We start from the raw sequence: 23,417 nt of genomic DNA, 5'->3' as shown, positions 1-23,417 counted from the left end.
AAAATTAATCTGCAACTATTTTAATAATCAAATAATGGTTTAAGCCATTTTTTTTAAAGCAAAAATATCAAATATTTAGTTGTTGCAGCGCCTCATATGTGAGAATTTGAAACTTTTCTGTCATACATGATAATAAGCTGAGTATCTTTGGATTTTGGACTGTTGATCTGACAAAATAAGACATTTGAAAACAACACCTGGAGCTTTTTTTTTTTAGAAAAACTCTCTCTATTTCCAGGCATTTTATAGACAAAACCATTAATCGATTAGTTGAGAAAATAACCGTCAGTTGCAGCCCTATAACACATGACTTAGAGTTAAACTGCTCGCATCACTGTGCCAAAATAAAGCCTCTAAGAGCTTCTGGCATGGCTGCAGACTCTTAGTCTTGCAGACATCTGTGAATCGTATTTGGAACTTATGAAAGGCTTGTGTGTTTGTGTACACCAACAATAACTGCCACGGAGACATGGTGGACAAGACAGCAGTTGGCCTTGTGTGCAGCTGTAATATAATTTCTAAGATAACTGCGAGCAACCCCGCCATAACAGCGACTTAACATCGTTAGCTCGAGTCAAGACAAAGTACTAACAGGCTCAGACGATCTCTCTGTGATCCGCCGAGGACCAGACTGAAAATATGACTGAGACACAGTCTGTGCTACATTAAAAAAAAATAACTCATGGTTTGCCCAAGAGTTTCTTATGCCTCCACAATCAACTGTATCGCTAATTAAATGTATGATAAATCCTGTGAGGTAGATATTCAGTATTTTGGAGTAATTTACTGTAGAGTCAAACAGATGAGGTAAAAGATGTAAATATTTCTCTTCTAATCCACTAAAAGCCTTGTTAGGGGCCCACTTTTGGAAATAAGGCACCTTCCATCGGTGGGAAGGGCACCGCAAGGTGGTAAATGTCACACCCATTAAGTGCTCTAATGTCGACATAAACATTGTCCCTGTAAAACACTGTCACCATTAGTAGCTTCTTTATTAAATCAGATACTACGTGTGCAGAATGTCTGACCGCAAAGTGGCGTCCAGACAGACGGATCTGCCAGACTCCCGCGTTAATGTCCCTCCAGGAGCCTCTCAAGGTTGATGCACTGTGTGTGTATGTGTGTATTTAATGAATCTCCATGTCAGTGCAGCTTAATGTAAACAGGGCTTTCATAAAAATTAGTAGCAACTTCATAAATAATGGATCAGATGCATTTTATAATTAGTAAACTAAATGAATACATTTTACATTTTTATCAGTTTATTTCAGTAAGATAAAACAAATACTTCATATAATTCAACTAGAATATGACTGTCCCCGCTGCTGGACTGTGTCGCCATGATTTTTTTGTTTTGAGTTTATTTGTCGAACAAACATTTCCTGGTTCAAGCTTTTCAACAATGAGCCCAGTGGAGTGTTTGGCAGATATTAGCAGGTTAATAGCTTTGGTCAACAAGACTTTTTGTCCCCATACTTTCAGGTGTTATGGTAATAAAGTGATAACGTCAAAGGTATTAAGCCCACTCTATCATGTTGGATCTTTGAGTCCAATCATGATCAGAACACAGAGGACCATGAGTAACTTATTATGGCTGCCAGTTCAGACGAGTTTAAACAATTTGACCGTCAAATACAAGCAAGCAGCACACGTACAGTTTGGTATTTTCCTGACTTTGAAATTTGCTTTGCCCAATCTCTGTGGTACTGTGGTGCCCAGCGCAGCATGCACTATGAACTGCCGGGAGGTTGTTGGTTGAGTTGTTGGTGTTTTTTTTGTGGAAAATGAGTCTTAGACGTCTCAGAACCACCTCTGATTCTGGAGCCGAGTCACTCCGCTGCCATTTAGTTTAGATTTTATCAACAAGAGCAACTAAATACTTGCTGTAAATAACGGATTAATGCTTGAAATATAAATAAGTTATTTTAATTAGTTAGTTAAAGCATCTGTATTGTGTTTGTAAATGAATTTGGGTGATTCTTACAGTATCTGTTGTCCACAGCTGCTTTATACTGTATGAAAAGCTCCACCTTCAGTTCATTAAATCACTGCAGCGTCTGAAGGCAGCAGGACTGATATGTTGATAAATCCGTAGCCTGCGAGAAGTGCCGCGCCGTTACACACGGCCGTTTACTGTGTTTAGCTTCATTAAATCGGCTGAAACCGACACCAGGTCTCTACTCACATCAGACTGGTCGGTTATAACTCAATATTCTCAATATTATACAATGCAAACGCTGTTGTGTAGCATTAATTACTAAACTATATGACCATTTACGAGATGAGATAGGCTACATTAGAGTTATGGCTGAAACAGCGTCAGTCCCATCATGACTATTACATCATCCAAAGCTGGATGTCTCCCCACCTCAAAACTCCAGCGCCACTGTCTGTGGTTAAGCATTGTGTACAGCCACAACCAGGCAGTGACATAATGTACCATCTATATTCCCTGTTGTGTATTTACAAAGCATGTGTTTGTGTCTTCTCCACAGTACCTGGGCTCCATGCTGGTGAAGGAGCTGAGAGGGACGGAGTCCACACAAGACGCTTGTGCCAAGATGAGGGTAAAGCACTGTCTAACACACTACTACACTGCTGCTGCTAACATGAACATGACTTGAAGGATAATTCTGATTTATTATGACTTATAAATCTCACTCAAGTTTACTGCTGAGATCTGGCAACACTGTTACATTGCTAAAAATGAGTGAAAGAAGCTACAAAAATAAGACCCGAGTTGTAATAAATCATAATTATCTTTTAATTGGGCTCTATTAAAATGAGACCAGTCGAGTCTGATTATACTCATAACATGCCAAGCCCCTTCTAGTGTGTAACCACTCGACATGAGTGCACGTGGCTGCACCTGTGGCTTTAATTTAATAAGTATTCTCTACAAAATCTGGGACACAGTCTCATAGACTGAGTGCCCTCACACTCACACTGGAACTTAAACAAACATAACATATTATGACGGTGGATTAAGTGTATTGAGGGATTTATTTTTAATATACTTGCCTGGTTGGCTCGATACCCGACGATCCCCCCTTTTTTTTTTTTTTTTTTTTTTACCTCAAATCACCTTATCTGTTAGTTTCACTTCTCACTCCTTTTCTCTTCCTCTCCTTATCTGTTTCTCCCTGGCTGTTAGCAGTCTCCCGCTATCCATGTCTTCTCTTCCTCCGTGCTCATTCTTAACATATTTTCCTGTAGCGCTGACTCCCTCTCTCTCCTCTGGCCCTCAATTCATATCTCTCATTCTCATCCCGTGCTGCTGCAGTGTGAAGATAAATTTTAATATTCATGAGAGAAGCTTTCTGTTTCTCCTCTCTCCTCCTCCTCCTTTTTCTTCTGTCTTTATATTTTCATCGCCACATCAGAAGGCATCTTTATTTCTTTTCATTTCTCTCCACTCTCAGCTTGACACACCTTCGCTGTACGCCGAGGTTGTAATTAAGTGCATCGTGTGTACATCGCTTCCCAGCATCCCCTCCTTTCATCCGTCCCTCCATCCCTCCGCCGTGGAGGTACATGTGGATGTTTAAATCGCAACTTCACATGCCTCTAGCTGGGTATCTGCCAGCGAAACCGGGCGGCGCTGCCTTTGTCAGCTTTTCGGCACTACCTGATCCTGACAGAGCTGAACCGCAGCGGCAACACGCTGCGAGCGGGGAGGAAAGAACAGAACAAAGAAAAGAAACCAGATATGGAACAGATAGCTGCGAGGAGATTCGACAGGAGGAGAGAAAGGAAGGATGTAAGGAGTGTGATAGAAACGTGGATGGTGGGAGAAGGAGATGACAAGTGATGAAAGACAAGAAGTGATACAGAGAAAAAGCAGGAGAGAGAGGGACTGAATCTCACGTCTAGTTCTTTGAATATATTAAAGCTTTTTGGCAGGTAGAATGACAGCTTGGAGGGTGACGCAGACGTCGCTGTAAATCACACCATTCTCCACAGCACCTTACTGCATAATGAGTTTAAATATATGTAATTGAAACACGTTAAATGCCAGCATGTAATTAAAAGGCATGAGGAGAGATAATACAGTGGGGGCCCTGATATGGCTTAAAAGCTAATAGACTTATTGGATTTGCGGCGCTGAAGTCAGTCGGGTTTAGAAATGTAATTCAGAAGCGGTTGTTATTTCATGGAGGCACCTTACAACCTTTGACCTTTGGAGATCATTTGAATTGATTCTAGTAATCAAGGAGGAAACCTACTGTTCAATGATTTTATTCATTCTGTTTGGATTTTCATGTTTTGTTTTGTTTTTCTCACGTACTTGTAGACCCGAGGAAAGCTTCGCAGACATGGTTTAAGTCTTTTATAAAAACTTATTATTAAATTCAGTGGTGATCTTTACCAACTGCGATTCATTCATCTGGAACGAATTATAATTTTTTTTAACCGTGGAGTGTTAAAAGTCCAAGAGTGCAAAAAAATGAGGGCGGTGCACTTTTCAATAAAAGGGATGTATGCCGTAATGAAGTACCTCAACAGTCATTGCTGCCTCTCTCTTCTTTCTGTCTCTACCTTTTGTGTTTCGTGCACTCCAAGAAGTCGACAGAACAGATGAAGAAAGTGCCGACCATCGTGCTCTCTGTTTCCTACAAAGGAGTGAAGTTCATCGATGCCACAAACAAGGTAATGCTCGCCGCTCACTTCCTGTGATGCCTACTGTAAATAACACGTAAAAGGTCACGCTTTTGAACGTGAACCTGAGTGGCATTCAGAGATGTCGGGCAACGGCAGCGCTGACGTCTACTCCTGCTGCAGTCTGACTGATTTAAAACCATACAGTGTGAAAATCAATAAGGTGTAAAAGGGCAGTAATCAGTATGGAACAGATGAACTGAATGTTAAGAAAGATCAATAACAAACTCAGTCCAATAAAGCCTTAATGGATTGCTTTAAATGTGCTTTTACACATTTGTCTCCTCTAACCTGAGCTCATAAGGAGTTTTTATGTGACTCAGCTTATTCCTTCAACATCTGGAGTGACATTTGAGTGACATTTGTCCAGCGTGTCCAACTTCAACCAAAAAATTGTTTTTATGTCTGTGCATGTGTAAATAAGTTTGGGTTTCTGTCATTGAGACAATATTATCACACCTGTCTTATCAATCCAAATAATAATTCACACTAAATAATCAATAATAGGACGACAATAATATTGTGAAGATTACTCACAGTCACAGAAATCCACAAATTACATCAGACTGATTGGTAGCCTTGCAGTTACACCAGAATAAACTAGTATTTGTAGGGTTTAATTAACAAGTACAAATAACTAATGGCTACTTTTAAATTAGTTGAACTGATTCTATTAGTGTTAATACCTGTTTATATTAAAATATTACTGCCAGCCATGGAGCCATGTTTCCACACGTACCGTTTTGCAAAATTCACATCTGTTTTCTCAAAGTCCTCAAATCCTGTTGTTACTACTACCGACAATGTACACTGACAGTACAAGAAGTAATAGTATTGGTAATGAATCAATTAAAGGGATAAGGCACACTAATAAAGGAAATCATCTGGATTCACCTTTTAGGGACATTTTTTACAAAAGTTGCAAGTGTCCTCAACTTATCTGCTGTTCCGGTGTAGGGAGTGGATTTCTCACTCATCTTACAAAAGCAATCAATAGGCCTATTTTTGTAGAATCAAAAGGCAAAGACGATACTGACCAGTATGACATAATGGGCACCTCACCTATTGTGTGTTATGTAAGTCCTCTTTGTTCTTTCCTCTGGTGAAATCATCTGCTGCATATTGATTTTTCACCACGATATTTTGTTGTGAAGTTTTTGATTTGCTGTCCTTAAAAACTCTTTTTTTTTGTATTCTGTTTGAATATATTCTAACAGACACTGCACCGCATTTGCTCTTTTCACAATTTACATGATTATGATTTGCATGATTAAATCTGTTCCTGTGTAATTACCACTGAAGAGGAGGTGTAGCTTAAGCAAAAACAGACCAGTAGTTGCAACTCAGTGTGAAGAAAACATTTAGCACAAAGCAACTTCCAACTTAAAAATCATGTTTTCCTAATGTTAGCCCTCACTGAAACTTTTTTTGGGGGGCTTTGATGTTCTACAATTCGCAGCAGTGAGATGTGCTTTAATTAACGCAAAGTCTGAGTGTTCTCCAGTGACATTACCAGAGGACAAATTCCAACTCAGCAACTCCAGAAAACTCTCAAACCAAAATTATGCCACAGTTATTATGGTTTTGGGATGTGTGAAATGAGATGAATAATAAATCAGATTTGTTTTTCCATAGAGTGGCTCACTGGGGATAATCAACAGTCTTGCTTGAAATAAGCATTTCACTCTGCACCTCTTTATCTTTCTTCCTCTTTTTCTCTGTCTTTTGTTCCTGTTCTCTTTCTGCAGAATATCATCGCAGAGCATGAGATCCGTAACATCTCGTGTGCAGCTCAGGATCCAGAGGATCTGTCTACATTTGCCTACATCACCAAAGACCTCAAGTCCAGTCACCACTACTGCCATGTCTTCACCGCTTTTGACGTGGTCAGTGCTGAATCTTTCTATTTAACAGCGAATATCATACACGGCGTGCTTGTAATATCGCATCATATTCTCACGCTTGTTTGTCTTTGCCCTTTTATCAGAACTTGGCGTATGAGATCATCCTGACACTCGGCCAAGCCTTCGAGGTGGCCTACCAGCTGGCCCTGCAGGCTAGGAAGAGCGGCCACGGATCGTCCACGCTGCCTGAGAGCTTCGACAGCAAGCCCAGCAAACCTGTCCCCAAACCCCGTGTCAACATCCGCAAATCTGTAAGCATCAATGCCGCACCAGCCGCACAACCATTTGAAGGAAAAATCCATCCTAAATGGAAAATTAACACCAGCAACTCCGGTTGTTTTCGACGATCTGGATTTGACAAATGTTGGTTTAAAATGAAAAGAAACTGTGAAACCTTTTGAAAGGTGATGACTTCTTTATGAACTGGATCTTTTAGACGCTCTTTGCAAAACTGATACACACTACAGGATGATTTAGTAAAGAAAACTTGTGATTTAAGATGGATTTTCACCTCTCACCTTTCGACTTAGAACTCAAATTTAGCCGTTATATCTCCGCTTCTAATCAAATCTCACCAGCATCCCATTAACTTTCTGTCCCATTTACACTGGAATCTGTCCATAATTTCCATCCCTCTGCTCTGATCCGTCCCAGTCTCTCATCCCTGCTCATGTATGTAGTTTGAACTCCCAGTTTGGCTTACTGGTATTATCCTGGAATGCTCGTGTTCTGTGTGTTTCGAGTCTCTCGGCCCAGCGGAGGTTGTGCGGAGATGTGGGTGGATATTTGACCTGTTAAGCATCTGTTCGGTCTTGCTCTCCCTGCAGTCTCTTACACAAGTCAAGTCAAATTTATTTATACAAGCACCGAATTATAACAGAAGTTATCTCAGGGCACTTTTTTCCATATAAAGCGGGTCTAGACCGTACCCTTTACAATATTATTTACAGAGACCCAACATTCCCTTATGAGTGAGCATTTGGCGACGGTGGCAAGGAAAAACTCCCTGTTTCTGGGCTGACTGATGAGGCCTGTTTGCATTGGGCTCCGGGGAGTCTCGCTTGGCTCGCCTCACTGTGTGTGTGTGTGTGTGTTTGCATGTAAGAAGATAAAGAATCCTCATGTGGAAGGTTCTTACATACTGCAGCCTCGCACAAAGAAGTAATTTATTGACATTTCAGTCCATCAGAGCCTCATCAAAATGCTGTAGAGTGCGAGGGTCTCTTATGGAGTATGTATCTGAGCATCAAGAGTGTTTACCCCATGCTTTTTGTTGGTGTGCAGTACTCTGCTTTATGTAGGGCTGCTTATCATATGAGCATTTTCTATACTATATGATAGTGTTGAATCAGTACCAGTTAGGGCTTCCTCTTACATCAAGCGTAAATGGTTCATATCATCAGTTGAGGAGCCCGGATTCAGACGTCATCTCGTCATGGCAATCATTGGACTTTTTAGCTGAGTCATTGTACACAGAGCAAGAGAACAGAACAACATGGCAGGCCGGGAACTTTTACAAACATAGTCTTGTCTCAAAATGACATAATTGCAAACCTCACTGTAATGGATGTATTTACTCCCTCGTTTCTGCTCTCAGCTGCAGTGTTGAAAGCTAGAGACGTCGGCTAAGCTACTTGGGAAACAGACAAAGTCTGCAACCAATGATTGTGATAATCCATTATTCCTCTGGTTATTTTCTAGATTAAATGATTCAGTGTTTGATTATAAAAAAAATGTCTGAAAATTATGAAAAATTTTCTAAAGTCTTCAAATTGCTTGTTTTGTCCAACCAACAGTCCATCAAATATTCAGTTTACTATCACGTAAGACAAAGAAAAGCAGCAAATTATCACAATTTAGAGGCTGCAGCCAGGTAATGTTTGGCATTTTTGCTTGCAAAATTACTTAAATAATTCCTTAAATGATGATGAAATCAATTATTAAAATAGTTAGTTGCTTAGATTATTTTCCTATCCTTCACATAGTCCTATCTGTGACCTTAGCACTCGCATATATTACTCTGTGATTCGGTCAGTACGTAACAGTTGTTGTATTTCAGTCGGTAAGTCCAGCTTCATGTGACACTAGATACTCGTGTCCCACATTCTATCATGAATTTCTGTGTGTGTCCATGTGCGATTGTGTGTGGCCTTACTTCATGCCTCCTCCAACCACAGTGTCACAAAGTCTATTTGTGACCCTGTCAACCTCTCATTAACCCCAAAGAGAGCTTTAAAATAGTCACGCTAACCCGCTCCGCGCACGCTTCCCTCCTCCTCCTCCGCCGCTGCCGCACATCGGCGAGCGCGTTTGTGTGTCTAAAGTGCCGGGCGTAGAGTTACGGTGGCTGCTATATCAGTGTGTCTGGACCAAATTTAAATCCACCAACATTTCTGTGAGTCATGGAAGAAAGATGGTGCTGGAGGAGAGGAGCGGTGGCTTCGGAGGAATGGTCTCACTTTCTAAAGTTAGAGTGAGATGTGAGACGGTGAGGAAAGACGGAGGAAGAGAACGCGTGCAGTATTTGTGTTCTCTCTCCTCCTGTGTGTGTGTGTGTGTGTGTGTGTGTGTGTGTGTGTATGTGGGGAGGGGTCTGTGCCTACAGAGATGATGGACGATGGCATGTGTAGACTCAATCTGCTGACTCCGCTACCGTTACATTAACCATTAATTGCCTTTTTCTTCCCTGTGTTCATATATATAAATATATATATATATATGTGTGTGTGTGTGTGGTGTAGTTAATGGCTTGTGGTGTGCAGCAGGGCAAAGATACTGCAGGATTCACTTAATATTCCCGCCACCTGCCAGCCGTAATCTCCATCTTGCAGCACCTCCCAAGCCTCTGTGCTTTAAAATACTGTTGCTTTGTTTCTCTGGCCCCCGAGATAGATCAGATATCTGCTTCTCCACACCCTCTCATTATCATCTTTATGGTGTGTGTGTGTGTGTGTGTATGTCTCATGTGAGCACATCTGCTTGTAAATCTCCCTCAACATCCACTTAACTTGCCCTTATGAGTGTGACCGTGTCTGATGTGACTCTGTTGTCTTTGATCGGCATCGGCATGTTACTGTAATCTGAGTGTAGCTTTAATAAAGCGTAGAAATGCATTTCCCTAACCCTGTATGATGAGTTTTACCGTTTTCTTAAAACAAGTGAAAAAAGCCTGCCAGTGATGTGAAAATAGCTTGTTTCCAAGCAGCTGATTTCTTTCCAGGAGCTCTGGTGGCCAACTTTTACACCTGAATTTCTACTTTATTTAAAAACTCAACTCAATTGAGACTTAACTTGAAGCTTTCTCACTTCATTGGCAGGATTTTTCATCAATTTGGAGAAAAAAAAATGAGTCTGGCTTGTGACGATGCTTTTTGCAGAGTGATGCTTTGTACAGTTGCCGAGCCGTATTTATCTCGCTGCGAGTGTTGTTGCCATGCAGGAGCTGCTTTATAAATGTGCCGTAACATGGCGTACTCTTGCTTGAGTTTTGCTGTAATGCAGTAATGCTGCTGTCCCGAGCTGTTGCCAGGGCGATGACTTTGCTGCCATGTTGTTGCCATGGTTTTGCTTTGGTTTTGGGAGTGTTGTCTTTCCCTGTTGCCACGCAGCTACTCTGCCATCGCTGTGGTTTTTTTTTTTTTTTTTTGCCTTGCTGCTTTGTTTTTGTTGTGTCCGGTGGCGTTGCTGAGCAGGCGCACTTTGACCTTTGTATGACCTCTGCCCCTGTAGGTCATCATGTCCCCTTCCAGCCGCTGGTCACTGGGCCACATTTACACCCCTCACCGGCCTCCTCTCCACCCTCCTCTTCCTCCCCCTCGACTCTTCCATCTTCCTCACAAAGCTCAGTCACAGGTCCTCCACGCTTTTCCTTCTCTTATCCTTTATTTCCACATGATTTTCCTTTTTAGTCAAGGAGAAAGCGGCATCTGTAAGTGCTCCCATTTTATTCTGTCGCTTTTATTCAACTGACTCTGCATCCGTGTGTTCTGCTGTGTTTGTGTGTCTCAGTCCTCCACAGTTACTTCCTTCTATCTCCATATCAACAGTCGGTCTCGCAAAGCCAACACACTTCATTTCTTTACAGCTAATATAAAGCAGAATACAGACCTTCGCTTTAGTGCCACAGTCAGATTTTATGTGCCCAGTGAATCGATTCAAACCCTGGATGGGTATACGCTGCCTCGTATCTGAGATGGTAAATGTATGAATAAAAAGTGTTTCAAGCAATAACAGTGCTTCAAAATAACTAAATGTTTATAAAAAAATCCCCGAAAACCACCTCAGTCCTTTAAATGCCTGATTGAATGTTTTTATGAATGTTGTGCTTTTTGCTCTGATCCACACTCTGTCTCACTCATCCACATCTTCATCTCATACAGCTGAATTTTTTTTTTTTTTTTTTAAAAAGGGCCATCAAAAGAAGACTATTAAAGCGTACATAGCGTGCCAAGAAATGATTCAGTTCAAAAAGCGGTGGTACAGACTCCCGTTGCATTCTGTGTGCATTCATTTGGCGCTGGCTCGGATCACAGAGGTTGTTGGAGTTTCACTAAACACTAATCACACGCTGGATGTCCCGTCCATCCTGCAGAAGACCGGTCAGGGTGCTGATGTTAAACCTTTTAAGAAGGCAGACTTGATTCTGTGTGGTTGATGAATTTGATCCTGGTGTCGCTCTGGACAAGTTTTTTTTATTAAAGGGAAACTTTGCTGATTATCAACCAGCATTGTATCATTGTGATGCAGGTTGTATATGCAAATGAACAATGTTTAACTTCCCTCCACTCATTTGCCTGTAAAAGTCCGAGATCTGCCTTAGATGTAGTGGTGCCTTCAAGGTCTGTCAAAGGTGGTTCTGCCAAAACACTCCGTCTACCATGTTACGCTAGTGGAAAAGCAGACACTTAAATATGATACTATTGAATACTTTAAGATATCAGCATATTTGGAAGAAAACTAGTTTAATGATGTGAGGCCGAGTATCGTGCTGTGGAATCAAACACAACAGATTGTGGAGGAGAAAACGACCACCGGAGCTCCAGTCCAGCAGCCTCGATCGGTGACCGGTGAGGATCGTCAGAAAAAATAGAGACAGAACTGAAAACTCCATCCTGCAACAAACTTCGCTGTGCTTTGGTAAACCTGTATCGGACTTTGTCAGCTCTGAATACAGAACAGCGACCGTGTTGCCCGTAACTTGAGGCTGCACTCAGCTTGAGCACAATCCAGTCCCAGTTCCTCGTCGTCATGCAAAATAAGTTAAAGGAAACAGTGTTTGCTTGCAGTTTTTCACCCTTTCATACACAATTGTTTCCCTAAACGAGCTGAGATGAAATGGCAAAGGTTTTTTGACTGTCCACCATCACTGGCAGCTCTGGCTTGTGTGCAACTCTGGGAAAGTTTGCACTGATCCACACCAGCATGCCGTCTGTTATATGATCCTTGCACACCGGTACGATATATCCAGACTCAATGAGGAAAGTTGTGTTTTAAATGAAAATAAGCCTCCGCAAAGAGATATAATACTTTGTCTCTGCTAACCAGCGGCTCTGTTGGATGGACTAGAAACTATTTATTCATTGAATTTACAGAAAATGTGCTATATCGTTGTATGTATTGTTATCAGGATATGAAATTACTTATCTGGATATGAGATTTGTCATATTGCGCAGCCTTAAGGAGACCTAGTTTTAAGAAGTCGTCATATTCACAGTGGTGAATTTTCCCTTTAAGCATGATGGTGTTGTGGTGTTGCAAGATTAAGAGTGTGTTTGTCCGTAATCCTGTAACCCCATAACAAGATTGTAAGGTTTTGCTGGGGTTGTCCGAGTGTGTGTGTGTGTGTGTGTGTGTGTGTGTGTGTGTGTGAGAGAGAGAGGATAGAGAACTGGATTATTATTATAGTTACTTTCAGTATTGTTGCTGTAGCAGTGTGTTGTGGTAAGATAAGAGAAACATAACTCTGTTAGCAAATTGCAGAACTCTGAGATTAACCTTGTTCACTCCAACAACACTGAGACACATACAGGAGTAGACCTTCAAGGTTTATTTAGATGCATTTGATATATTGTTGATATATAATTGGAATTACAGAACAGACAGAGCGAGTGTGAGGACAAATTTAGGACAAATTTATTCTTCAGTGTCGAGTCTCCCCCTCCCCCCCCAAATCATCTGAAAATAAACCAATAGATCAGAGGAAAAGCACCCTCGGCAACGAAACCCAGCCGCTTGATTGGTTGCCATGGGGTTATTTTTGAGAGCGATGTAGTTTGTTTGGTTTGTTTCTCAGCTCTGAAGCCACAATAGCTTCACACTGGCAGCAATAGACACAAATTCCCCTACCCTGACAATCAAAACTGCCAGGATGTACAGGAGCTGCATTGCTGTAAATGCAGCCTATAATTGCAATGGAACCGGAGCAGCAGGAGCTTGTTTTTATATGTCAGACTCTGAGCTTCTGTCCGTGTTCTCGTTTCTGCTTTCTCATCTGTCAAAAATCATCTCTCTCTCTCTCTCTCTCTCTCTCACATATCCATTTATTTTCAATTACATTCATTACTCCGTATGCGGTACATTCTCCACCACAATCTCATTCATTCCGCCATATCTCTTTCTTGTTTTTCACTGACTTTATTAGCATGAAATTCTATCAGAAAATTGATCCAACAGTGTGCAAAATGTCGATTTTCAATACCTGGAAACAGCAGTTTGCGTTCAGACTCCATCATGTTGATGAATTGTTTGGTTTGAAAACATGCATACCAATAGAACAAAATCAATTTAGTAATGTACTATTTTCAAAATTGAGAATATGCAGCTCATTGAAAATCACTTGACCCTGCCTACCTCTCTCTCTCTGCTTTTCTTTCTGTCTCTGCTCTCTCTCTCTTTCTGCGTCAGATGGAGCAGCCGTCCATGGACCAGAAGGGCCACGCCAACGTGCCGTGGATTGTGGAACCGGGTCAGGAGGCCAAGAGAGGAGTCAACACCAAGTACGAGACCACTATTTTCTAACATACACCCGCCTTGTCCACTCCTGTGTGTGTGTGCCTTTCAGAGGTTGCCCTGTACCAGGGCCCCGCCCCGGAGTTGGGCACGAGCGACGCACGCCGCCGCGTCACCTCACCGGCTGAAAAATAAAAAAACAAAACATCCCGCCCCGCCCCCGTTAGCCGAGCCTGTCCACTGCATGATGACGTTTGGCGCTGCGCTGTCTCTCTCTTCTTTCTCCTTGTCTCTTCTTCTCTCTTTTTTGTTTCTGCTCTCCCCCTCTTTGGCCCTGGCAACATTCTCCTGCCTGCAGGGCTGGCGCATGACCTTTGAACCCAGGGCTGTGGTGCACTTCTCTGTCTCCACCTGTAGGGGGAATGGTCAGCTCCGTTTTTCCACTTCCTGTTTGTCGGTCAGTCAGCAGTCAACCAGTCGGTTGTTCTGCTTCCAGCTTCTTGTTTTTCTTTTTTTTTTCCCCCCCTTGTTGATGGGTGCAACCGTTTGGCTTTGTCTCTCTCCTCCTGCCTCCATCCCTCGCTTTTCTTTTCATTTCAGCCCCTTTGTCCAATTGCCCCTGACAACTTGAATGAGATTTGAAACCAAGAATACTGCTAAGAGCTGTAACAGTGTTTTAGCTGTCTGTTGAGCCCGTTGTGGGAGCTGACAATGAGGAGGGCTGTTGTCTAAACAACTGGAGGAAAGTTCAGACTTCTTAAACATTTTTTTTTAATCATAGAGGAGAGCAGAACTACAGGAGAGGTGATGTAGCACAGTCTGACTTTGACTCAAACTGGTTCATCCAGCAGGCTACTAGAATGTATTTCAACTTTTTGATTCTTTATATTAGATTATTTTTTTGGAAATAATAGCAAACTTGTGAATTTCTTTGACAAACAATATTTTAAACTTGACCTGTGACACAGGAAGATTTTTTTTTTTGGCTTTTATAGCATCTTTTTCAGCACGTGTGTGTGTATACGTTAATTATTTTAACCACATGGATTTTTTTTCCTGGCCATAAACCTTATTTTATTTGGGGGAAGGAAAAAAAAAAAAAATCTTATATGTAAAAGGTTTAGCATGTGGCTTGTGAGACGCATGGTGGCCATTTTGGATTTGCTGAGCAGGGGGGCCGGTGGAGAGGCGGGGTGTGAGGGCTCTCTCGATAAGTGATGTCATCTCATTTGCAGGGCAATGCCGGACGCTCATGTCTATTACTGTGGAATACAAAGAATGTAGCCAGCCCTAAACACGGACCTTGTCACACATACAATGCAAAAAGGACTACAATGGACCCTCTTGCTTACTTTTCAAAGGACTACAAACATGGATGCTACTCCACAGTGTTTAAGGTTGACTACAAAATTTTGACATCATTCATCTACATGCTTGACACAGTAAAAAATTGGACCAATAGACACTTACACAGCACACACACACACACACACACACACACTATAGCAGGACTGCATCGCGACAGACGACGGTCTGCTCTGAATGTACACTTGTTTAAAAGCAGCCTCAACTTTCTGCAACTACAGTAGGATCTGTTTTATGCGCCCAACTGGGATGGCATGACCTTTGAACTTTTTGGGAGGTCACAGCATCTCCATGGAGACTGTGAGTAAAGGTAACGGACTATATGTGCTCGCTAAAAGGCACCACTGGGCATGTGTCAGTGTTGGAATGGGGATGGGTTCGAGGACGTCTGGCTGGATCTTGTTTATTTTTTATTTTCTTTAAAAAGGTCAGAAAATAATAGAGATATATGCACAAGCGTGTAAATGTGATTGGACTAACTGCAACACGCTCAAGATGCAACAGGTGTGTCCTGATGAGACGCAGCAGATAGCAAACCTACAAAAACAAAACAGCATCTGGCGTTTAAAAAAGAAAAAAAAAAAAAAGTATTCTATTCGTATTGCCCGACATTTTAATGTTTAATATGAGAGTATTATATTACCATGATGATTATGATTATTCTTGTGCAATTCTTGTCTACTGTTGTCTTAATGTTACATTATTTTTCTATAATATGCTGAGATGAAAACCTTGGGCTTGAGAATGATGGCCATCCTTTAAAAAAAAAAAATCTAAAAAACATTATCATACATGTACACAGGGAGTGAATGTTGCAGGTGGCTAGCTAACTCTTGTCAGGTCAACCCTCCATCATTTCTCATGGGGCTCTACTCTTATCTAGCAGATGTACTATTTTAAACGCAGTATTACTGTATTATTTGGATGAGAAGTTATCCAGTTATAAAATGTACATAGATATTTTGCCAACTCATTGTTCATACATGTAATGTAAAAGAGAAAAAAAAAGAATAAAGGATTTGCAGTACGTGGCACTGGAAAGAAGGTACCAAAATAAAGGTTGAAGATGAAAAAAAACTAAGTGGTAGATTGTAGAGATTGTATTTTGAGTGAAAACTGAAATGGGTTATTTGGTGACATCACTGCTGACCAACTTGTACATAGGCTTGGACTTCCAGCACACTGATTTTTGTAATTTTGGCCATTATTTATATCCTTGTAAAGCACATGGAATAAAATATGACTTGTACAACCATTACTCATCCTTGAGATAAAGTGTCATAACTTCTTTCCTTTTCTCAAACACTACATAAGAGGTCTTTTGAGCAACATTAGCAAAATTTATAAAAACATAAACAATATGCACATAAAACTCCTGTACATTCATACCTGGATACAGATGAAAACTCACATATACATAACTATGCGCACATAGAACTGAATATAAGCTGGATAACTGTGATTTAGTACTTAGAGCAGACTAAGTGAGGTTGAAGGCTGATGAGAATAAATGTGTTTTGAGTTATTTTTGAAAGAGTCGACTGAGCTACTTTGGATTTGGAGAGGAAGAGGAGCTCAGTAAGAGAAGGCCTTGCCACCTACTGATGTTTTATTCATTTTTGGAATAGTCAGGACCGGCATTTTGTGATCAGAGTCCTAGCAGGTATGACTAGGGGTGATAAATAGGATGGTGCAAGTCCATTAATATTTTATAAGTTAAAAGTAGAATCTTGAAGTCTGATCTAACATGTACAGAGAGCCAAAGTAATGAAATAAGAACAGGGGTAATATGATTAAATTTTCTAGTCTTGGTTAATATTCTAGCAGCAGTATTTTGTACATGTTGTAATCTGTTAATAGTTTTTTTTAAGTAAGCCAGAGAAAGAGTATTATAATAGTCAAGCCTATATGAAACAAATGCATGAACAAGTGTTTCAGGATCAACCATGGAAAGAATGGGACCAATCTTGGCAATATTTCGTAAATGGAAATATGCAGCGTTTGTAATATCATTGATATGTTTTCCAAAAGAGAGATTAGGATCAAATAGGCCACCGAGATTTCTAATAAAAGGGTTTTGTGAAATTGTGGAACTACTTAAGTTCAAAGTGAGATCACTGAGTTTGTTTCTCTCAAGTTAGATGACATCCGTTGTTTGATTTCTAACAGCTTCGCCAGCTGTTACACTGAACCCTGAACTTGTTCTTGCGAGGTGTTCTTAAACACAGATAATTCTACCAAATCTGTCAACATCTCAGGTAAACCTCAAATCCATAAACGTTTCCTCCATCCAAGCCATCTGACGTCAAACTGACAGTAGTATCAGGTCGAGTCTCGTACCTCGTGTTGGATGTGACACCTGGTTGTGATGGCATGCACTTCAGTGCTCATGCTCCTCCAGCACCTTAACAGAGAGACAAACACAGCATGATTAATAATCCTGTAAAGAAGATTCAAAGTGATAGAGAACATAATGTTAAAGAATTGCTCTCATCTTTATCCCAATGCCTTTGGGCACTCTATGCTTACAGCAAAGTGGGGTGCAGAGTATAGAGCACATTCACATCTCCAACTAGTGCTTTGTAGCAGGAAAGCTGCATGCCAGTTTTGAATGCCAAAACACTGATTCATATGAATTATGCATTTCAGTTAAACACAAAAGAACCCACTGGCAATTATCCACTATCTATGCAGAAGAAGACAGAAAAAAAACCTGATGATCAACTGACATCACTGGTCGCGTTAAGCTTATGTCACAAACCGCTGTCGTGTCATTGGTTGCACGTTGAAATGTCACAACAATTAAGGTCAAAGTTAACACTGACTGAACATCGGGCATGGGAGCGAGGTGTGAAATCTGAGTGGTGCACAACTCCCAAGGTAAGTATCTACAATATCTCCACAGGGAAACAATGGCTCAAGCGATTCTGCCGCTGATAAAAGTGAAGAGGGATTTTGGATTCCAGATGGATACAGTGCTGAAAATCCTCCCGAGACTCTCTGATAACTTCAGCCACAATTCGATAGGACTGATATTCGAGTTGCTCTCTCTGTCGTCTGGTCATCTATCTACCTTGTGTCTCTTAAAAACTGCACAAATAAACCAACAGATGAAGACAGATAAAGAACTGCTTAAAATTGATCGGATAGGTGGTAAAACCTTCTCAAGACTTGGTTTAGTTTATTACATTTATTTATATCAGGGACCATGTACAAAATACATTAATCTCAAACAAATAGAAAGGATGCTTTGTACCAGATTTAGCTACTAGCTAATTTCTAATCTGTAGTCGCTGGGCAGGTGAACAGAAACAATAAAACACAGAGCAAAACCTGTCATCTCCACTACAAATGGACCAACAACCCTGCAGACACGCACATTTCATAGGAATAAATACAAAGCAGAGTACACATATCAAAATATTACATAGGCTACATATATCCAAAGTTATAAAAACAGGTTGTCAAATTAATGCTAACAAGACTGGTTAGTTAAAAGACTACACAGTATAGTCTGTTTCCTCATTAGACTCACTGATTGAGAATGTTTTACTTGCATTTTTCTGGATTTACAAGCACTAAATGGGAGGTAGATAGATAGTGACAACGAGGCAAAGACCCTGGGCCAGATATTAAACTTCTTGCACATAATTTCAGACAGCTTTTGTGCCTCCAGACAGTTCTGTTATTTATCTAACAGGCAACCATGCTGGCAGTGCTCTTAGCATGTCATCTGAGATGCCACTTGTCTCTCCTTCATGTAGAAGTAAATAAGACGCTACATCACAGGCTTGAAATGAATGAAAGGTGCGACACAAATTTACATGTGCATAAATTTATGAATGAAATGTTAAATGAATTTAAACTTGAGATGAAAGCTCACATATGAACATTTAATCAGTCATTAACAAACATGAGCCAACTGTTTACGCCATAAAAATCTAGCAAACAAAGCTTAGCGACGAGGGCTTTAATTAAACAAACATGAAGAGGCTGGCAAGGTTTGGGAGCCTCTGGCTGTTCTCACCACATGGCTCGCCTTGGTTTTGAGTGGCAGAACTTTCAGCCGGGAAAATTAAGCGGGCGCAGTTCACTGTTACAGCTTTAAAAAGGATCTGCTGTAAGGTGGCAAGAGGTAAAGGTGAGAATATCCTCAGGTCAACAAGGACTGTTTGAATGATCCACCTGCTACACTAAGTAGGGCTGTGCAATATGATGTAATATATATCGTGTGATGTGAGAAAAATCGTTTCATTCTATGCTCTATTGTTTATATCGTTGTGACGCAAATCACACTCTTATGGGGATATATATCAGGATCGGTATCGTTATCAGGATAAGAAATGACCTATATCAGGATATGAAATTTTGGTCATATCACCCAGCCCTTATACTAAGTTTATAACAAATAATGCACATTAAAAATGTCAGTGGCATCACATGCAGACAGTAGTTTTATTGTGATTAGTTATCAAATTATTATAACTGTTATAATCTACTCTTGTCAAACAGTGACCATAATTTGAACGTTGGGACAAGGATTCGCTTTTGTTTTGCCTTAAAACTGTGCACTATATTAATATGAGTTCAATTAGTTCAATGTCATTTACTATGATGCTATTGCACAATGTGGATCTGTGACATAAAAGGTTCATGTGTGCTCAGAAATATGAGTAATAGGACATTAGAGCTGCAACGATCAGTCGCATCGGCTGACAGAAAATTAATCACCGACTAGTTTCTTAAACATTTATATTCTGGTTTCTTTAGTTTTCTATGATAGTAAACTTGATATCTTTGGGTAAACACATTTTTGCTGTGTTTATTCTCTGCTATAACCCTTCTGTCATAGCAATATTTACACAACTGGTGGTGCTTTTACACACCATCACCACCAAGCCTTATAAAGAATCATTATTTTTAAAAAAGGTGGAGGTGAAGATGGCCCTTAAGGTTGAGTGTATTAAACCACACTGGACTGACATTCACAGTGAGCCTCTAAAAGGCTGAACAAGCATTTGTCATGAGCTATAAACTGCAGAATAAATAGGCTGGCAGTCTTGTTTGCAGATTGGACAGTTACAATCTGCAGCCAATAGCAGAGACCGCTGGGCTTGTTTTCTGAGCGCGGAGGAGACCGGGCCGAGGCTGCTGCGGCACACACTGGTCCGCTGAAGATTTACTGCCAATCTGCAATTTGGTGCATTCTGTTGAAAAACTGACAAAACATTTTATTGTTTGTAAGAGCAGACCACTGCGGGATGAGAGTAGGAGGTAATTCAAGACATTTCTGGAAGATTAGACCAGCAGTGGAGAGTGGTGCAGTGGCTGCTCTATTTAGGCTTTTCCAAATCTCCTACAGCTCGACTGTTATTTCTACTGCTGGCAGAGGTGCAGGAGCAGGACTTAACTGAGCACAGAAAGCGACGATGAGGAAATAGTAATGAAGATAGAGAAGCGCTGCAGAGTTTCCTCGGTGTGGGAAACACAATACCGATAATAGTGAGATGATTGTTCATTAAAAAGATGCTAATTTCTTGCGCTGTCTGCAGTGAAGTGTAAGACAGGAAGAGTACACGCTTTGTTTCACCGTCTGTGTCAGATTGTGGGATATGGCTCAACTTCCAGATGGTGTGTACTGCCCACGGCCGTCAAGTAAATGAGATGACTATGTAAAAACTGTTCATGTAATAATCACAGTCATATTCTGGCTTTCATTCAATAGGGACAACTTCAACCAGAGAGCTACTGACTAATGAACCCAATGGGATGAAAAATCAGCAGGGCTCTGATCAAATTCAAATTCAGATCCGCACTGTTTATCATGTGCACACAGCCAAATCCACTGTAATATGCCTCTAATACGCAGAGAGGGCCAAGTATCCACAGGCTGAGAAATGGGTAGATCTGCACTGAGAAACTATTTTACATAAAGACAATTTGCTGCATTTGGTAAATGACTGGCTGAACACAAAACGCTTTTTTTCTTTTTTTTTGCACCTGGTAGTTGTGGTGCAGCGACGCTCACATTATCATAATGTACTGAAATAGTCCCAACATGGAGACTGACTTGCTGGGAAAGTGGTTGATAGTGGAATAAACTCCCTCTGCAAAAGACTTGAACAAAAGGTAACACACACACAAACACACACACACAGATACACGCCCTGCTGTGCTCGGCTCGCGATGTACAACCCTGATAAAGCTGGACACGGTGAGGAGAGCTGGCCAAAAAAATAAAAAGGCTCTCCTCCATGTTATACACACAAAGCACTGGAGCATACACGTTCACGGTGGACTATGGCAGACTTTATCTCTGTGGGGGTACAAAGAAACAACTTGGACAAAATAATCCTGCGCTGTCCTCCAAGAGAAAACATTCACAAACACACCCGTGGAGTGCTGCTGCTGCTGCTGCTGCTGCTGTTTTCACAGGTAGTGAGAAATAGGGCCAGTGTGGTCTGGAAAACACATTTCCATCACTGTGCATCCTGATTTCAACCCATTTACCTACAGGAAATGGCCCAGTCCCACCCCTGCGTGGACTACAACCATAGCAACAGCAACATAGCTCTGAGGGTTTACATAACAGCGACAGTGGCTTCTGGATGGAGTTCAAACCAAGGAGAATTTGTCAAAATAGAGTTGGAATGTGGCCCTGAGGTTGGGTGGTGGTGGTGGTGGTGGGGACAGAAGATCACCTCAGATGTGCGTCAAGTTTGCATTCACTGAATCTGCACATTTTGTTTAGAAAGCCTGCTTCAAACAGAATTTAAATCTATGTTTGTTTTGCTCCGGTCTGCTTAAAGTGCCAAATGGACAGAGGATAAGCATGTAGGTTAAGTGCTGCAGCAAAATGAGATTTGACAGCGCAGCAAAAGGCTCAGAGGAAGTATTTTACATAACGACAAGTTGAACATTTTGTGCAGCTGAAAGCAGAATGCAAACGTTTCATATAAGTAGTGTAAGAAGTGTTAAAGCATGTGGGGAGAGCTGTATGTCGATCTACCCCCCGGAGAACACAAAAACTACAACTGGCGTGACAGCGATAAGAGCTGACTGGCTCTCGCTTGCTGTCCTGGTCCCCCCCACCGCCCCGACATCTCTGAGCTGAGTTTGACGTCTGCTCCCAAAACACCCAAAAGCTGAGACGACGCTGCAGGCTCTTAGCGAGTCGTCTCCCAGCTGTCAACAAACATGACGGCGGTGAAGCCAAGCCGTCACGTAAAGCTGCTTATGTCACCTTTCTGGTACACAAGAATCAGCATAGCGCAGATCACAAACTTATCTTTTTACGCAATGAAGAATTAAGAAAAACATGAGATCAGGTGTTAATACCGAGGGAAGAGGAGAAGCTTAAGCTGTGCTGTGAAATGTTTATATAAGAAACCGCTCATCTTTTCAGCCTTAATCACAAAGTGAAGCTGCGACATCTAACTACTAACACTCTCCACTTGTTGTTGATTATCCTGTAATCATTTGTTGCATTTCTTTTTTTTTTTCCTGTGATGATGTTTACCTGTGTTGTCTGTAAAATAAAGAAACTAATAAATAAAATCCCATAATGAGCCACGTGAAATGCTGATATCACAACGAGAGATTATAAACTGAAACGCAAAGTACAAACTTTCTGTTTAAGTGCATAAAATAAGCACACCATCAAGAAAAGGATGCTCTTACCATCATCTTTTACCCAACATCCCAGCCATCTGTTATCCTATAGTATTATTTGGTATAAAAAATTATTAAATTGGTAAATAATAATGCCATGTCAGTCCATAAAGGAACGTCGACAGAGTTTCAGGTAATCAAAAACAAAGTGAGGATAGTTTAATAGTTAATTTAGCAACAATTATCCAAATTAGAGGTTGTATCAGGATGTTTTTCTGAGATTTGCTACAAACTTCACCACTTATAAGAGAGCTATTAAATCCTGCTTAATTCAGCAACAAATCTGTACTCAAGTCTATTTTTTTGTAGCTATGTTGCTGTATTCCTCATGTCCGTACTGACTGTGAATCTATCTCTTCGTGGAGCAGCTACAGTCCTCATTTTGTGTAAAAATGTATCCTACGGTTCAGCCAAAGTTAATGTGAGGCTTCACCAGTCTGAGCTAGTTAAATGGACTGGGTTTCCACTCCGTCTCTCCGCAGACAGTGCTTCCTTGCTGGGCTGCAGCGGAGGGTTACGTCCTGGTATCTGCATGAAGGTTTGTTGCCAGGACGAAACGCTGCCAATAAACCTACATGCGACCGCCGGGACAAAGATACTCATTTGATCTGGCCGACTGAGACTGCTGGACCTTCGTTTTAGCTTCAAAGAGTTCATGAAATGAAAAGACACTGATGTACAAAAAACGACGTACTATATGTTACCATATGTTTTGAAACTGTTAGAGTGTAGTTTGTCCACCAGAGAGTGGTGACAAGTTTATTTTCAACTGTAAAACATCCTGGCCAGTACATTTCCAAGCCCCAATTGTTAATAAATAAATGTACTGTACTGGTCGGGCTATAAAGTAACAGTGGTCATGTGAGTGTT

General features: G+C 41.0%; 1 protein-coding gene and 1 long non-coding RNA gene across 7 annotated transcripts in view; one reads left to right on the top strand and one right to left on the bottom strand.

The window, feature by feature from the left end:
* anks1b (ankyrin repeat and sterile alpha motif domain containing 1B) overlaps window positions 1-16,134 on the top strand; it is a 236,551-nt gene extending 220,417 nt beyond the window's left edge. For 4 of the 6 annotated variants that reach the window (XM_067581316.1, XM_067581318.1, XM_067581319.1 and 1 more), the window contains 6 exons: window positions 2,496-2,567; window positions 4,564-4,650; window positions 6,408-6,545; window positions 6,647-6,814; window positions 13,467-13,558; window positions 14,747-16,134. In XM_067581316.1, coding sequence (XP_067437417.1) covers window positions 2,496-2,567; window positions 4,564-4,650; window positions 6,408-6,545; window positions 6,647-6,814; window positions 13,467-13,558; window positions 14,747-14,795 — 606 coding nt within the window. In that variant the 3' untranslated portion in view covers window positions 14,796-16,134. Of the gene's footprint in view, window positions 1-2,495; window positions 2,568-4,563; window positions 4,651-6,407; window positions 6,546-6,646; window positions 6,815-10,292; window positions 10,416-13,466; window positions 13,559-14,746 lie in introns of all 6 variants that reach the window. The other 2 variants (XM_067581321.1, XM_067581317.1) reach the window with 2 other exon arrangements.
* The window catches only part of LOC137175574 (uncharacterized), a 103,816-nt gene that overhangs the window by 66,700 nt on the left and 13,699 nt on the right, over window positions 1-23,417 (bottom strand). Inside the window, exon 2 of the long non-coding RNA XR_010925642.1 lies at window positions 17,217-17,280. This is a non-coding gene — a long non-coding RNA (uncharacterized lncRNA). The remainder of the gene's footprint in view (window positions 1-17,216; window positions 17,281-23,417) is intronic.

Source organism: Thunnus thynnus, chromosome 23 (assembly GCF_963924715.1).
Source record: "Thunnus thynnus chromosome 23, fThuThy2.1, whole genome shotgun sequence".
Taxonomy (NCBI): domain Eukaryota; kingdom Metazoa; phylum Chordata; class Actinopteri; order Scombriformes; family Scombridae; genus Thunnus; species Thunnus thynnus.
The sequence above is the reverse complement of the archived record's forward strand: the minus strand, read 5'-3'. Positions and strand labels throughout refer to the sequence as shown.